At 61.0% G+C, this 14,988-nt stretch overlaps 1 protein-coding gene across 1 annotated transcript in view; it reads right to left on the reverse strand.

Annotated features, from left to right (window-relative positions):
• Positions 1-14,988, reverse strand: part of NAV1 (neuron navigator 1) — a gene marked incomplete at both ends in the record, with an annotated part of 207,225 nt that overhangs the window by 133,249 nt on the left and 58,988 nt on the right. Inside the window, 2 exons of the mRNA XM_082860446.1 lie at positions 7,864-7,967; positions 12,272-13,009. Of these exons, the coding sequence (XP_082716572.1) occupies positions 7,864-7,967; positions 12,272-12,978 (811 nt within the window). The remainder of the gene's footprint in view (positions 1-7,863; positions 7,968-12,271; positions 13,010-14,988) is intronic.

Raw genomic sequence — 14,988 nt, forward strand, 5'->3', positions numbered from 1 at the left:
CCCTACATGGAGCTGTTAAGAAGGGCTTACTGGGCTTCCCTGGTGGCCCCGTGGTTGAGAGTCCGCCTGCCGATGCAGGGGACGCGGGTTCGTGCCCCGGTCCGGGAGGATCCCACATGCCGCGGAGCGGCTGGGCCCGTGAGCCGTGGCCGCTGAGCCTGCGCGTCCGGAGCCTGTGCTCCGCCGCGGGAGAGGCCGCAGCAGTGAGAGGCCCGCGTACCGCAATAAAAAAAAAGGGCTCACTGATGCTCGTGGAGCCGCGGGGAAGGGGGTCTTTACCACCACTAAGCAGACCCTCTTAGACCTGGCACTTGCACTGTTCCGTCAAACCCCCTGAAGCGGGGACTCTCATTATCTTCATTATACAGAGAAGTATGCTTGCCCAAGGCCAGCCAGCAGGCTGCTGGTGGGATCAGAGTTCGAACACACATCTGCGGGTCTCACAACCTCCCACAAGCTCCTGCTGTTTCTCAGGACTTGCTCAATAATTGCACGTGATCCCAAAAGGAGGCCTGGGTCCTGGAGGGGGTGTGGGGATTGGGGAGGACGACCTGTCCAGCCGGGAGCTTCCTGGAGCCCGGATGCCCACCGCACCTGGGGTCTGCCTGGGTCCAGGACTGCAGTCACACTCGGACTGGCCCGCAGAATACTGGGGCTGGGGGACAGGGTGGAGGATTCCTCTTATGGCCCCTTGTCCACAGCACCATGGGCCCTTCGTGGCTCAGCCTCGGGACCCCTGTCCTGAGATCCTTGTCACTTGCAGGGGACCTGGCAGCCCTAACACATCCAGGACCCCTTGGGGACTTCCTTATTCCCGAGTCTTGGGGGGTCTCGGGTTCTCTTTAGGACGCGCTACGTGGCCTTAAGAGAATGCCCACATTCTCTGCCCTTCAGCTGGTCAGGAAGTCAGGTCGGGGTGGAGGTGGGCTTCCAGCAGGGAGAGGCAGGAGGAAGCACCTGACCCGGAGGACTCGGTCTGAGTCCTCCTGAGACCTGCTCCCGGCTAATGCAGAGACCAGGGTAAGAAGTCGGGAGGTTCCCCGCACGGGCTTGGCTTCTATGTTGCCATGGCAACCGTGCCCACACACCTGCTGGGCCTCAGAGGAGCTCTGCAAGGCCCAGGTACACCATCCTGAGACCAGGAGCAACCATCGGTCGTCGTGGCAACCGCAGGCCTGAGAGGTGGGGGGTGGCGGGCAGGAACTCTTGCCAGGGCAGGGGGAGGGCGGCGTGTGCTGGCTGTGCCCTGTGTCATGTGGGATGGAGGCCCATGAACTGCCTGTATGTATGTGTCCTCTGATGCAGGCGAACCTACAGTCCGCTTTGACCCGTCCGTGCAGGATTGGCCGTTCTAAGGTCAGAGGAACCTCAAAGATAATCTTACTCAGTTTTCTGCTTCAGGGCAGACGGGTCCGTTTGTAATCAATCCTATTACCTTGCTGTGGGCCAAGAAACCCAAAAGCCAGATGAGGAAAAACACAAGGCCCAAACCCAGGTTGTCTGGCCAGCGCTGTGATGGTATCACTGCCGCAGAGCAGAATTTCTTAGTCTGGGTTCACAGACCAGACACAGAAGGCCCATAAAAGCTACCATCAAATGCAAGTTTTGTGCTGTGAATACGTCCATTTGTCTGGGAGGCGGATTGAGTGTCTACCAGCTTCTGAAAGAGGTCCTTGATGCCAAAAATTTAAGGACAGCTCTAAGAGAAAGGAGAAAGCTCTGCCCACCTGGGCCGGGGAGGGCCGGGCCGGCTGAGTTAACGAACCTGGCCTCTTCCTACCTGGAGATACACTCCCATCCGGTGGCCGCTCAGATGGCAACTCTATTAGAGTTTTGTTAGGTTTTTAAACAAGGCATTAAACGTAACAGAAGAATGCCATGGCTCCTGTCTCAATGAATGGTAATGGACTATTCACTGGTGACCGCTTGGCACTCACAAACTGCCCTGCAGATGCCCAGAATACCCACTGGTGCGGGCTGAGGACTCCACCTTCCTATAGCCTGACCTCATCCCCAGACGCTCCCCTCCTCTGCTCCCCGCTGCACACGCCCGCCTCCCAGGCGGGAAGGATGCAGGAGCTCACGGGGTCCAGCTCCTGCCCTGGACTGTCAACCTGGGCTGCCGGGCTCCACTGCCCCTGGGCCTGAGCCTCCCTCCTGCCGCAAGTCCCTTCCCTCTCTGACCTCAGCCCTTCTCCCCCCAGAACCTGCTGGCTTCCCTCCCGCCCTTTGAGAGAAGGGACAGCTAGGTGCTTCCCTGCCCTCCCCGCCCCCAGGGCTTGGGCGACCCCATGCCCACCCGCCCTCCCTCTGCCCGGACCCTTTAACTACCTTCAGCTGCCTCTGAAGCTCCCGACCCCTAACCCAGGAGACATACCCAGGAAGGCAGGGCTTTGATCCGGGCTGCCTCTTAGAGGACTCGTGTGGATGAATGTTATGACCAGGGGTGATTCTCAGCTTAATCGTCCTGGTCACTGCGTCCGTGTCCCCTCACTCTCCACTGTGTCTCCCAGAGCTCCTTCTGGGCGGGCTGCTGGGCATCTTCTTGTGGGGGGGGGGGTGTCTCTCAGCGGGGACCCTAACCCTGTAATCACAGGGGTGGGGGAGCCGTGGGCAGGGATGCTGTGCGCCCATTTCTGCCCATTCAGTGGTGCCCAGGGCGGGACTGAAGCCTTGCATGTCACTGGCTTGGAGGGTGCTCTCCACCTGCCTGGGCCTCCCCAGAAGTTAGGAAAGGACGAACCCACCTTTGCCCGCAGGGAGGGGGCAAAGCCTTGTGAAACCAAGTCTTTAAGGGCAACCCTGGAGGCGAGGTCTTTCCACCGGTCACAGAGGGACAGTGGTGGGAGCCTAGCAAACAGCTCCTCCCACGGCTGAGATTTCTAGCTGCCCCGCGACCCCGGCTCCCCGGATAACTGCCCCGAAGTTGTAGGGGGTGGTCTGATTTGGAGAGATTCCCAGTGACCAGGCCCACCTCCTCCCAGTAAGCGTCCTTATCCTCGGGACCCGCCCACGGCCCACAGGCGCAGGGAGGAATGAACCGGGTAGGATCTCCTAGGAAGAATGCAAGCAGTTCATCTGAGGCCGGAGAGTTGAATCTCAAAGCCCTGCAGGGAGGAGCTGAGTCCAGGACAGACAGGCATGGAACACAGGGGTGAAGCTCCAGGAAAACCACAGGGGATGTTTATCACCTTCCCTCCCACCATCCTTCCCAGCATCAAAGACCCCGGCTTTCCCAGCGCTGAAGGTGGCCGCTGCTCACATTCCCAGGGGGAGTCCCGAAGCCAGAGCTCTGTCCTCGCTCACTGGGATGCACGCACACTCCAGAGCTGGGGCTTCTCCACCACGGGGCCTCTGTGCAGCTCATGTACAGTTGCACAGGCTGAACACTGCACAGCTCGACAGCCACAGAAGCTCCACTGGGCAAAGTCTGTGCCTGCTTTGTCCCTGGATGTACCCAAGTGTCTAGAGGAGTGCCTGACATGTAGTCGGTGCTGGATAAAAATTTGGTGAATGGGTATAATTCTGTGGAGTTGGGCAACACAGGGGCCCTGTGTTCTTGGGCAGAACAGGAAGCAGGGAAGCTAGGCCCTGCCGGCCCTGTGCATTGCTTTTCGAGTGCTCGTGGGTGGTAGTCCCGGGGGGCCTGGGCTGCCCAGCCTCTGCTATTTTTGACCCTCCACTAAAATGGGCCGAATCCACCGCCTGGAGGTGAGCCCCATTCCCAGCCAAACGCTGACATGAGAAGTCCCCCAGGCTCCCCCCTCCCCCTCCCCTCCTCCAAAGAAACAGAATCCAGATGCCTCCAGTCTTTAGGTACCACATCCCGCTCAGCAGGCTACCCTGGATGACCTCACTACCTGGCCTCTCCCTCTGCGGCCCTCCCCGAGCCAGGCCCGTCTCACTGGTCATCTCACAGCCTCCCCGGCCTCCCTCGGTGCCCAGGGACGTGTCCCCTGCCCCCAGGGAGGTCATGGCAGGGCTGGCCCAGAGCGTGACCTCTGAAGGCTGGGCTCCAGTCCTGGCTGGACCACCTTGGGATGTCCCCTACCCTTCCGTCACCTGTAAGGTGGGCACATTAGGAATGGCCCTCTCCCCACCCCAGGGCAGCAGCAGGTCGTGCCCAGCACGTGCTGAGCGGCTCCCGCGTGCCGGGCAGAGCTTCGCGGCACTTGGCTCGCACGGGTGCGTGTTATCCCCACAAAACCCCTGGAAGAAGGTGTGGGTGTCGTGACACAGGCACAGGGAGACTAGGAACAGGCCAAGCCCGCACAGCCAGCAAGCAGCAAGGCCGCGATGCCAGCAAAGGTGTGGGTCCCCACCCCGCCCAGGTGTTGGGAGGACCAGAGGCGCGTAGGGCAGCGCCTGGCTCAGAGGAAGCCCAGTAGAGTCGGCGCTGCCATTCAGTGTTACGATGACCTCCTGTCCCAGGTCCTGGAAGGCTGCTCCATTGCAGACGCCTACTCTGTTTATCCCCGAGCTCTGTGCCCCTCCGGCCCTACAGCGGCCCTGACCCGCCTGAGCCCCGAGAACACAGCTCATAGCGCCTGCCCAGAGCTTGCGCTCTGTTTTCTAGTCAATTTTCTGTGCGTCCTCTCTCCACGGATGGCTGGGACACAGGCCCGGCTCAGCCCGAAACTCCCCAGAGGGTGGAAACGTGATGTGGGGTCCGGGGGCGGGGGTGGTGGTGGTGTGAACGCAGCATGAAGGACACAGGCTTGGGAGGCAGAGGCAGCGGCATCCCGGGCTTGGCTCAGGTCGGGGGAGGTGGTGGCGGGGACTGGCTCGCGGGGACTGGCTCACCGGCCCGTCCCCTTCCCGCCGCCTGGCAGAAGTGAGGGAGACCCAGCTGAGCTTGAACCATGCAACCGGCAGCAGACGGGAAGGCAGGGGTGACCCCGGAAGAGGGTGACCTGGACTCCAATCCTAGCGCTGTGCATCCTCAGACAAGTTGTTTGCGTAACCTCTCTGTGCCGAGCTCACTCATCTACAGCAGAGCAGTGGCTCCGCCTCAGAGCGTGTGTAACGTGCTTACAAGGACTTTGAGCCTGGCGCCGGGCCTTGCACACAGTAAGTGCTCAATAATAGCTCATCAGCATTTGGTCCTCCCTGCATCTGGGGAGTCCGAGGCAGTGGTCCCAGTTTCAGCTCAGCTGTCACGAACCACGCACGCTGCCCTGAGCAGGCCTTCCTCCCTCCCCGGGCCTCTCTCTCCCCAGTGAAACTGAGGCCGGGTTTGGGGGAAGCTACAGTCCGTTACAGCTTTGACCCCCAGGGCCTTCGAGCCCAAGTCCTCTGCAGTCCCGGGAGAGCCTGGTGGGCATGCGGCCACCTGGGGGCCCAGAGCAAACCCTCCCCGAGGGAAGTTCCAGCCTCGCTCCTGCCCTGGGAAGACACACCAGATCTGGAGTCTTCTCTCCCAAACCCACACGACGTGGAAAACCTGACTGTGGCTTAAAGATGGAGTCGACTCAGTAACAGAGAGGGATACGGAGAAATGCGAACAGGCCCAGCGCGAGGCCGGCTCCCGGGCCCCTCGCCTCGTGTGGGAAGCCAGGCGGGGGCCGGGCGAGGGGGGCTCGTGCCCCAGTGACACGCGGTGTGAGGACGAGAGAAGGCCCCTTCGTTCCCTGCCCACTCAGCGCTCACACACGCCACGAAGTGGAAGTGATTAAGACGCCTGTGTCGACCTTGGGGCGACCCTTCCGGTCCCTCGCCCACGGCCTCACACGTGGGCGCCGCCGACATCGGCCCTGGCTTCCCGACTCTCCAAATTAAGACCCAACGGCGGCCCAGGCACTGTTAGTGCTGACGGCAACCAAGGGGCGCGTCAGCAGGGGACCAGTGCCAGGCTCTCCCTGGCATAGCTGGGTGGGCACGGGGAGGGTCAGGGCACCAGCACAGTTGCCCCTACACTGCCCGAGGCAGAGGAGGACAGGGCAGCTGCCAGTAGATGGTGGACGGACACTGGGACAAATGAAGGCCACGCCCAACACCCTGCTCGGTGGCAAGTCATCATGGGAAATTCTCTTCCTGCTACACAAAGCTGGCTCCCTGGTGGCTTCTTGATTGAATGAGAGAAGTAACAAGTGAGTGAGGCCCTCCTTTCCGACCCCTTTCCTCTCGTCTCTGTTTCCTCGGGCTCAGAGAACAGAGCCCCTCCCCCACGAAGCACAGGCAGACCCCAAATCTCTCCCCGTTCCACCTGTCACAGAGCTCGGGGTATCCTTGGCCAAGACGGACACCGTGACCACAGCTACAGCCGGAGCACAGGTGGCGCGGGGGCCTTGCCCACATCCCGGGAGGCTTGGGGGAGGCAGGGGGCTCTCTTCTGGCCGTGAAGCCCACCTCCCAAGGCTGCCCTGCACCCCCCCAACAGAGAACCCCCCCCGCCATCCACCAGACACTTCCCATCTAGCTGGCGAGGGGGGTCCCGCCAGCCGAGCAGCCCGGTGCTCCCGGGGCCAGTGTGCGCGGATGTCAGTGTGAAATTCCTCTCTGCGCGCATGGCATGGCGACGGTGAGCGGGCACCTGGGTAGCCGGAGGCCATCAGGCCCTAATGATGTGGCACACACATAAGGAAGCCATTACACTCGCAACACTGCAGATGCAAAAATAGAGCTTGCACAGTTTCCTGGTTACCGCATCCCGATACTCATGGGCTTTTGGTACCAGCGAACTGAGGTCTCCTTCCGTCCCTGCAGTGCCCTGCTTCCCCTGTGCCTGCGCCGCTGTGGAAGCGCACGGCTGACTTTCTAGACGCCCGTCTCTGCCCCATGAAGCCCCTCGGCAGGGCTTGCCGTGGAAGAGGGGCTGCTGCCACTCCCAGCACTGCTGGGGGCCAGGCCGGCAGAGGGCTCAACATGGACCCCGGCCACCTGCCCTGCAGGGAAGGCAGGAGCGGCCACCTCCGGCGTCTGGCGACTTGAGGGTCAGGCTGTGCTCTAAGCCCCAGCTTTGCCCACTGTGAGCAGGGCCCTGAGATGAAGCTGTAAGACAAATCCTGTGGACCACCTCAGCTCTGCCAAAAGCAAGTTCATTCCTGTCCTGGGGCAAGCGACCCTGCGGGGAACGAAAGGATGGAGCTGGTTCCCGGAGTCTCACGTACCTCTGGGGTGACCACAGCCATCCTCCGGGGATTTTTTTTAATGTTGCAAGAAAATCAACACACACACCCAAGCCCCGCTAAGAGTTTAGACTCGGACCCCTTTAGAACCCAACCCCCAGCCCATGAGGCACTCACTCACCCCTCACCGTCCCTCCATCCAGAGAGCCCCCACTGAGCACCTGCCGTGGCCAGAGGCGGGACAGGCCCTGAGAACGGCCATGTCCCTGCGCTCGGGGGAGACCACCGTGGCGAGTTCTGGGGGCCCTCTTGACAAGGCCCACATTCTGCTTCCCAAGGTGCGTTAGCGGCACGACACGCGTTGGGGGCAGGTGTGACTACAGGAGGCCACAGGGAAGTGACCTGCAAGGGAGTGGCGGTTAAAAGCGGTCCTGGGGGAGGGGGCGGGTGTCAGGCCGTGGGGCCCAGCCAGGTGCCCAGCACCTCCTCTGTTCTGGGCTGGGCTCGGACCTGGCTCTCGGTTGTCAGTCTCCCAGCTCGTCACTTTCCGTCAGGGCCTCAGCGACACCCACCCTGGGCGTTGGGTAAGCAGGGAGCCCGCTGGCTCCTGCGCTGCCCCGAGCTTGCAGGGCTGCTGGGTTTGGTGGAGCGACCCTGCGTTGAATCAAGCACAGCACGAGCTCCGAGTGCAACTGACACGCCGGTGCCTGGTTGTCAAGCGGGGCCGCTTCTCCCCTGTCGGCGGTGGGGAAAGTTCTGGCGCACCAGGAGGAGGTCGCGCCCCCAGAGCACTTACCCACGCACGAGAGGCTCTCCTCAGTCCTGCTGGGGGGGCCAGAGTAGCCATCAGCAGCCCAGCTGCCCTGGCGGAGGGGGCCAGGCTCCGGATCGGTCTGCGCCCTGCGGGACACAGAATGGTGGTCACTCACAGCGGAGGCCGCCCTGGCCTCGAGCCTCTCCCCTTGGAGGTCAGTTCTTCCCCTGTGGTGCTCTGCCCCCCGCGCTGGGCCAGCCCCCCCCAGTGGGCATATGTGTGCCCCTTCCCCTGGCAGGCAGCGGGCCTTCTAGGCAAAGTTAGGCCAGGGGCAGGGGTGGGGGCACCCGAGGGCAGGGGGCCACCTGTTGCCCCCAGGAGTCACCCTTCAGGGTCCCTGAGTCCCATGAACGCAGGGCGTCCACAGGGCGGAAGGACCCCTGGTAACTCGGGCTCGCGGCCTGTGTCCTGCCCTCAGGCTGCGCTGTGCACCCACGCGAGGGGCTCCGTCTGCAGCTGAGGTCACTGGCCCCTCGGGAGAGCCCAGGGGGCCCGGATCCCAGCGTCCAGGCAGCAAGGAGGTCGGAGGAGGAAGAGGGGCGGGCTAGGCCGGGGTCACCTCGACGCCCGGGGGGCCGAGTCCTCGCCCGGCCTTCTGTGGCAGCAGGAAGGAAGGCGGAGGTCTCCGGGCCCCATCTCCCAAGTGCACACAGGCCTCCGAGCACAAGCCCAACTGTGCAATCGCTCCCGGGAACAAAGGCTCTAGGAGCTTTTATTATAGGCAATTACCCAGGCTCTCCAAGCCGGCCGCCTGCCCCGCCCACGTCTACAGCTAAATGGACCCTTTGGCAGCTTGGTGCGGCGCGGTGAGGGGGGACGCAGGAGGAGAAATCGATGCCTGGCCTGGGCCAGGTGGGGGGGGGGCCGGGGGGGTTCAACCTGCCTCCCTCTCTCTCCAGTCTTGACCGTTTCCAGCACCGGGATGGCCGGGACTCTGGCTGTGTAACGCAGAGCAGGTCTCCCCACTCTGGGCCTCACTGGGTCACGGGGCGGAAGAGATGCCCTCGAGGCCCGGATCAGCCTGAGAGTTCAGGGCTGTGGGAGGTCTTTGCCGGCTCTCAAAGCCACGCAGGCAGCCGGGAGCCCTCGATGGTCTGCAGGCCCCTGTGCCGGGGACGGCGACAAGCAGGGTGGGGAAACCCAGAGGAAGCAGGAGACCCCGCTGCCCTGGGAAGGATGGGGTCACTCGCCATGGGCTACTGTCAGTTAAATGTCCAGGGGCCAAAGAAAAACTGCAATTGCTAGGTTTCTTCAAAGAAATGAGCATAAACCTGGGTTGTTAAAATAAGGGATGCTAGGGGCTTCCCTGGTGGCGCAGTGGTTGAGAGTCCGCCTGCGGATGCAGGGGACGCGGGTTCGAGCCCCGGTCCGGGAAGATCCCACATGCCGCAGAGCAACTAAGCCTGTGAGCCACAACTACTGAGCCTGCGCTCTAGAGCCCGTGAGCCACAGCTACTGAGCCCGCATGCCACAACTACTGAAGCCTGCGCGCCTAGAGCCTGTGCTCCGCAACAAAGAGAAGCCACGGCAATGAGAAGCCCATGCACAGCAAAGGAAAGTCGCCCGCATGCAGCAACGAAGACCCGACGCAGCCGAAAATTAAATAAATAAATAACGCAGTGTATGGGGGGAGAAAGGGGATTCTAGGCCATGCAGAAACATTTCACCAAATAACGTCACACACATAAAGAGCTAAGCACCGTCTGACCCCGAGCATGCAGGCAGGAACCACGGCTACAAACAGGAAGACCTTGTGTGGTGCTGACCGGCACCGTCATCGTGAGCCAGGGTGAGAGAGGGGCACACGGGCCGGAGCGCCATCCGGGTCAGTGAGGAAGCAGCCTCAGCTGCTCCGACCTCAGGAGCTGCACACTTTTATCTCCTCTTCCTGCATCTCCCCTGCATGGCCAGGCCCCCGTGTCCCCTCCCGTCCCAGCGGGAAAGGACAGCACCATCTATGCCAGACGTCGTTTGGAGGTTGAACCAGACGCCGACACTCCTGGCCCCGTTAACCGCACCCTCCTAACTGGGGTCTGAGTGGAGGCCGCCCGGGAGGGAAGGGGAAACCCCTTGGGGAAAGAAACCCCTGCTGGGGCTCTTCTCCCGGGGGGCAGAGGGCAGAGGGCAGTGAGGGCGGAGATCTGAGGGAAGCAGACGGTCCCGAGCAGACCCACACCGAAGGGCGTTTTGCACCTTCTCTGTCCCGGGAGCCGGGCTGCCCAAAGGGAGGCTGTGGCTGGTCGTGGGGAAGGGCCGCACCCGGACCCTTGAGAGGCACTGGCTGAGGAGACAGGGAAGACACCTGCTGAATTCGTTCCCCGAGAAGCAGGTCAGGCAGGAGGGGCCTGGGGATGGGGATTGGAGCCCGACAACCCCAGCTGCTGCAATGGGCTGGAGCGTTGCAGGGCGCAGGGGTAAGTTTCCGTGAAAACAGGGTGTCTGTGACCCTACAGGGCCGATGGCGCGTCCTTGCCGGGGTGGCCCAGCCCGGCACTCAGCAGAGGTGCCCACGGCTCTCACCTGTTGCCTCTGGGGTGTCCTTGGCCCCAGTCTTCCCCTGCCCAAACCACAACCCTCCTGCAACCCTCACCCGGGGCCTAAAGGGGGCAGGTCTAGGAGCCGGGGTGGTGAAGACCCCTGCTGACGTGGTGCAACACTTTTCTGTTTACGACCCAAAGAGGCGACAGATGTTTGCTGAGCGGAGGAAACCTGTCTGCTCAGGTCACATTGAGACATTCAGAGGAAGAAGTCCTGACCTTACTGGAGGATGTCAGATTCTACATCTGCCAGGGGGCTCGCAGGGTAGATGACGTAAAATCTTGAACAGCTGAACGCCTAGACACTTTCCCCCAAAGATGGATTCAACAGGAAGAAGCTCAGGGAGGAGAAGCAAGTCCCAGAGTCCGCAGGGAAGCAGGTCAGGGATGGGAAAGGACCAGTCCCAGGACTGATCAGCTACGAATGGGAGTCCAGGAGGTCACGGGGAAGAAGTGTCAGTGTGCCAGGCGGAAGGGATGCTCTTAGGGGCAGGGGTCCCCGGGGCAGGCCTGCTCCCGTCGTGGGGTAGCCGGGGTCCCTGCAGGGCCTGGAAGCTCACTGCCGGGGGGTAATTTGTGAGCCTCTCTAGTTGCTGGAAAGTTCTTCCTCCTGAGCTTCAAGAGTCTCTCTACCTTCTAAGCACCATGACGTGGATTCAGGGCGTTGGAGCCGCACCAAGTGAACCTAAGTCAGCTTACAACACGACAACCCTTCACGTCTTTCAAAACAGCTCTCAGACCCTCTCTCAGCCTTCCCCTTCCAAAGCAAACTGCTTCGGCTCCGTTAATCGTTCCTGTAACACCTTTTCGGATCCCTCACCAACCCGTCCGTCTTCCTCTCCATGTATTTTCGTGCACCAATGTCCTTTTAAACTGTGGAGTTCGTAACTGAATGAATGCAGTGCGCTGGAGGAGGTGGAACGTGCAGACGAGGCGTTGGGGCCCAGCTGTCTGTTACATGGTGAAAGGGAGCCCAAGACCTTTCAGGGGTCAAATCACACTCTTGGCTTTGAGGGAAGGGTGCAGCTCCCCTCACCAACCCCAGCCACTCCAGCCCGGGAGATCCAGTGTCCGGAGAGCGTCTCCACCCAAACCGTGGGAGAGCTTGTCCTCGAATCAGCACAGAGAGGAAACCCAGGACGTTCGGTTAGCCGGGAAGCCGCTTCCTTTGCATTTGAGCATCTCTAACCCGTGTCATACTTAGGCATTAGAATGTCGCTTACTTAAGGTGGCCATTTCAGTAAAGAGTTATATTTTTATGAAAGAACCACAGTTGATGGAAGCGTTTTTCTGTGCTCTCCACTTGTGGTGTCTGAAGAAAGCAGGACAGGCTAGCTTGTTAACCATGCCGGTATGAATGGTGGCCTGGCCACTGCAGACGGTGGTGACGTGGCCCAACGTGACCACGTCAGAAAGAAGCACGTCCGAGCGCCCTGGGGACAGATACGCACAGGCAGCGTGGAAAGTGGAGAGAGAGGGCAGCAGGCGGGCAGGTGCAGGGCATCAGTGGGGGCGGCCAGGGGGGCCGTGGGGGTTTCAGCGACCGCGGGCTGGGGGCACAGCCCGTCTCGTGCTCTCAGTCTAACTCAGTGGTGGCAGCTGTCCCACTGGTGAGTCGGGCGAGACCGACCTGCCTACCCGCCTACCCAGGTAACTGGCTCTTCGGCAGCCACGGCACCCCGACGCGCGGCCGTGTTGGGGGCACCCTCCTGCTGAGCCTCTTTGTGGCGGCGTCCCCAGAGTCGGGTCCGCGTCCCCCTGTTAAGGTCCTAACCCCGCCCCAGCTCTCCAGGCCCCGCCCACCTTCTATCCTCTCCACCAGCCCCCCTCCCTCCGCGGGCTCCGCAGCTCACCTGTAGCGGAAGGGGGCCACGGTAGCGGTGACAGGCGGACTCTGCTGATGGGCCGAGGAGAAGCTGATGACCCCCGGGGCGGGCGGCGGGCGTGCGCTCCGCACGGGGCTGCAGACCGGGGAGCGAGGCCCCGAAGCTTCCCGGGCATCAAGCTCCGAAGACCTGGGGCCCCCAGATCTTTTGTAGGGCACATCTCTTTGATCTTTCCCTGGGTGGTTAGATGGCTTTCGACCTTCGGGAGCTTCTGCATGAGAACTGGTGCGGGAGGGGCTCCTGCCCCGGGTCTGGCGGGTCAGAATCCCTTCCTGGGTCACCCTCTTCTTTCCCTGGGTGCCCTGCGTCTCCCCAGCGCTTCTGCACCCAGCCCGGCTGGAGAGCGCTGCTTTGGGGGTCGCCCTGGGACTGCTCCAGGGGGAGCAGGCGAGGCCTTCAGCCCCCTCAGCTGACTCCCTCGCTGCCCCAGAGGCCCTGGGGGAGCCTCTCCCCCGGGAGGCCTTGGGAGACGAGCCTCTGGAAGGGCCCCCCGGCTTGCCCAGTCTTGGCGAGGCTGCCCGCTGCGGGCTCAGGGCCAGGCCGGCCTGGTGCGGCCGCAGCCGGGGAGAGGCGGTCGGTGTATGAATCCTGGTCTGGGAAGCAGCTCGAGGCACAGGGATGGAGGAGGCGTAGTGAGGGCGGCCGGCAGAGTTCACACTGGCCGTCCCGTCCATGGTCGGCAAGGCTGGCGGCAGGGCTACTGTGCTGCGGAGAGAATGCGGACAGTTAGGCGGTGCCCCAGGGAAGGGGCACGGGGCTCCCGAGGTCACATCCTGACTCGGTCTCGGGCCCAGCTCGAGGCGAACCCCTCTACCTCTTGCAAACACACACGTGAAAGTGCTCGGGGATTGTAATGCCCTGTACAAACGGGGTAATCTGACCTCGACTCCGTTCCTGTCCACCGATCGGGGCCAGACTCCCCTCCCACAGCCCCTTCCTTCTTGGATCTCTCATTGTACCTGAGTCTAGAATGTTCTGCCCATGGTGAACTGACTCCCAGTGCCCCCAGCCTGCTCCTGCCACCTGCCCCTTTACCTGATGCCCGGCTCTCCCCCAGGACACCTCTCCAGTGGACTGTAATCTCCCAGATTCCACTGGGCGCGAAGGCGGGGCAGCCCATCACAGTTACAGATCCTAAACTTGTACCCCCGCCCTGGTCAGGGCCCTGCCACCTGGCTCACACCAGCCTCTGTCACTGACGCCACCCCTCCTGGTCCCTCCCCACCGTCCCCACCCACCCACTCTGTCCCTGGAGATGTGGGCACCCAGCTCACAGCCTTTCTTCCTAGCCCCTTCCCCACCCACCTCCTGACCTGGCCAAACTGACCTCCGCCCCCTCCTCTGGTCTCAGAGATGAGTGTCCCACCCTGAGATAAAGGCAGATCCCTCTGGGCACCCCCTGCCACCTGATCCTTCTCTTTTGGACCCCGATCTACGAATTACCCCATCTTTCTCACGTATCCTTGACCAGCTTCCCCTCCCCGCCATGCTAATGAATGAATTAATTGATCTATTAATGGCTTTCATTTCAAAGGGAATTCGAAGCCGGCTACAAAGACACGGAAAATCAACTCCAGATGAAAGAGTTCCACGTCGAAAATGAAATCATGAAAGAATGTGCAGAACATATGCATGGATGGTCTCCTAATTTTGTTGTGGGAAAGGTCTTTATAGCATCACATCAAAGGTAGGAATCATAAAGGGAAACACTGATAGATTTCAGTTCATAAAAATTAAAATCCCTGAATGGACAGAAAAGCCCTTTCCAAAGGTTCATACCGTGAATATACTGTAAATATACTCGCAACATGTATAAGAGACAAGGAGTTAATAATACCTTTACATACAGGGAGCTCTACCAAATCAACCAAAAGCAAACACCCTGTAGAGGAAGGGGTCAAAGGGTTGAACAAGAAGTTCATAAGATAATAAATACATCTGGCCACAACATAACAAAAACAAAGGGCTTCATTAAAATTGAAGAGATGAAAATTAAATGTTATCGTTGGTTGCTGTCAAATTTACTATCTCTTAGAAAATTATAATTTCCAGTGGTGGTATAGTGCAGCACCACAGGGCCCTGACACTCGGCCATGGGAACAGCCCCAGATCCAGAAAATTATCCTTGGGGAATGATGACAGACGTGAGCAAATGTCTATACCAGGAGGATGCTCGCGGTGACTTGGGTGGAGATGGAGACAGGGGACACTGGCACAGAGGAAAGGCCACCAGAGCATGGCAGGTCCACCTGAGGCCACCGGGATGTGCCCTTCCCTGCTGTGCCACAGCACGTGCCGTGCCACAGCACGGACCACAAGCTAAACTGTAAGAAGCCAACGGAGACCCTCAAGCGTTGATGGATTTATAGGACTAAGCTTGAAATGACCGTGGGAGTCTGTCTGCTTTGCTGACAGATGGAGTAATTTCCAAGAGACCCAGAAATGCCGTGACCCCTCGCCCTTTCCTCTACTTTGCATGTCCATGACTTGGTACCAGTACTGGATGAGGTGAAGCCCCCCCACCTCCTCTGGAACAGAAGGAAGGCAAAGCCCGGTGTGACCAGGGGGCCACAGCCGGCTGCCCCACCCCCAGTGTCTGCCCATCACCTGGACCCACAGGGCATCATGTCCACGGCTCGCCTGACCCCACTTCTGCCTCGTGTACCCCCTGACCACCCACCAGC

The sequence above is a fragment of the Leucopleurus acutus genome (assembly GCF_964270905.1).
Source record: "Leucopleurus acutus genome assembly, chromosome: 2".
In the NCBI taxonomy this organism is placed as follows: domain Eukaryota; kingdom Metazoa; phylum Chordata; class Mammalia; order Artiodactyla; family Delphinidae; genus Leucopleurus; species Leucopleurus acutus.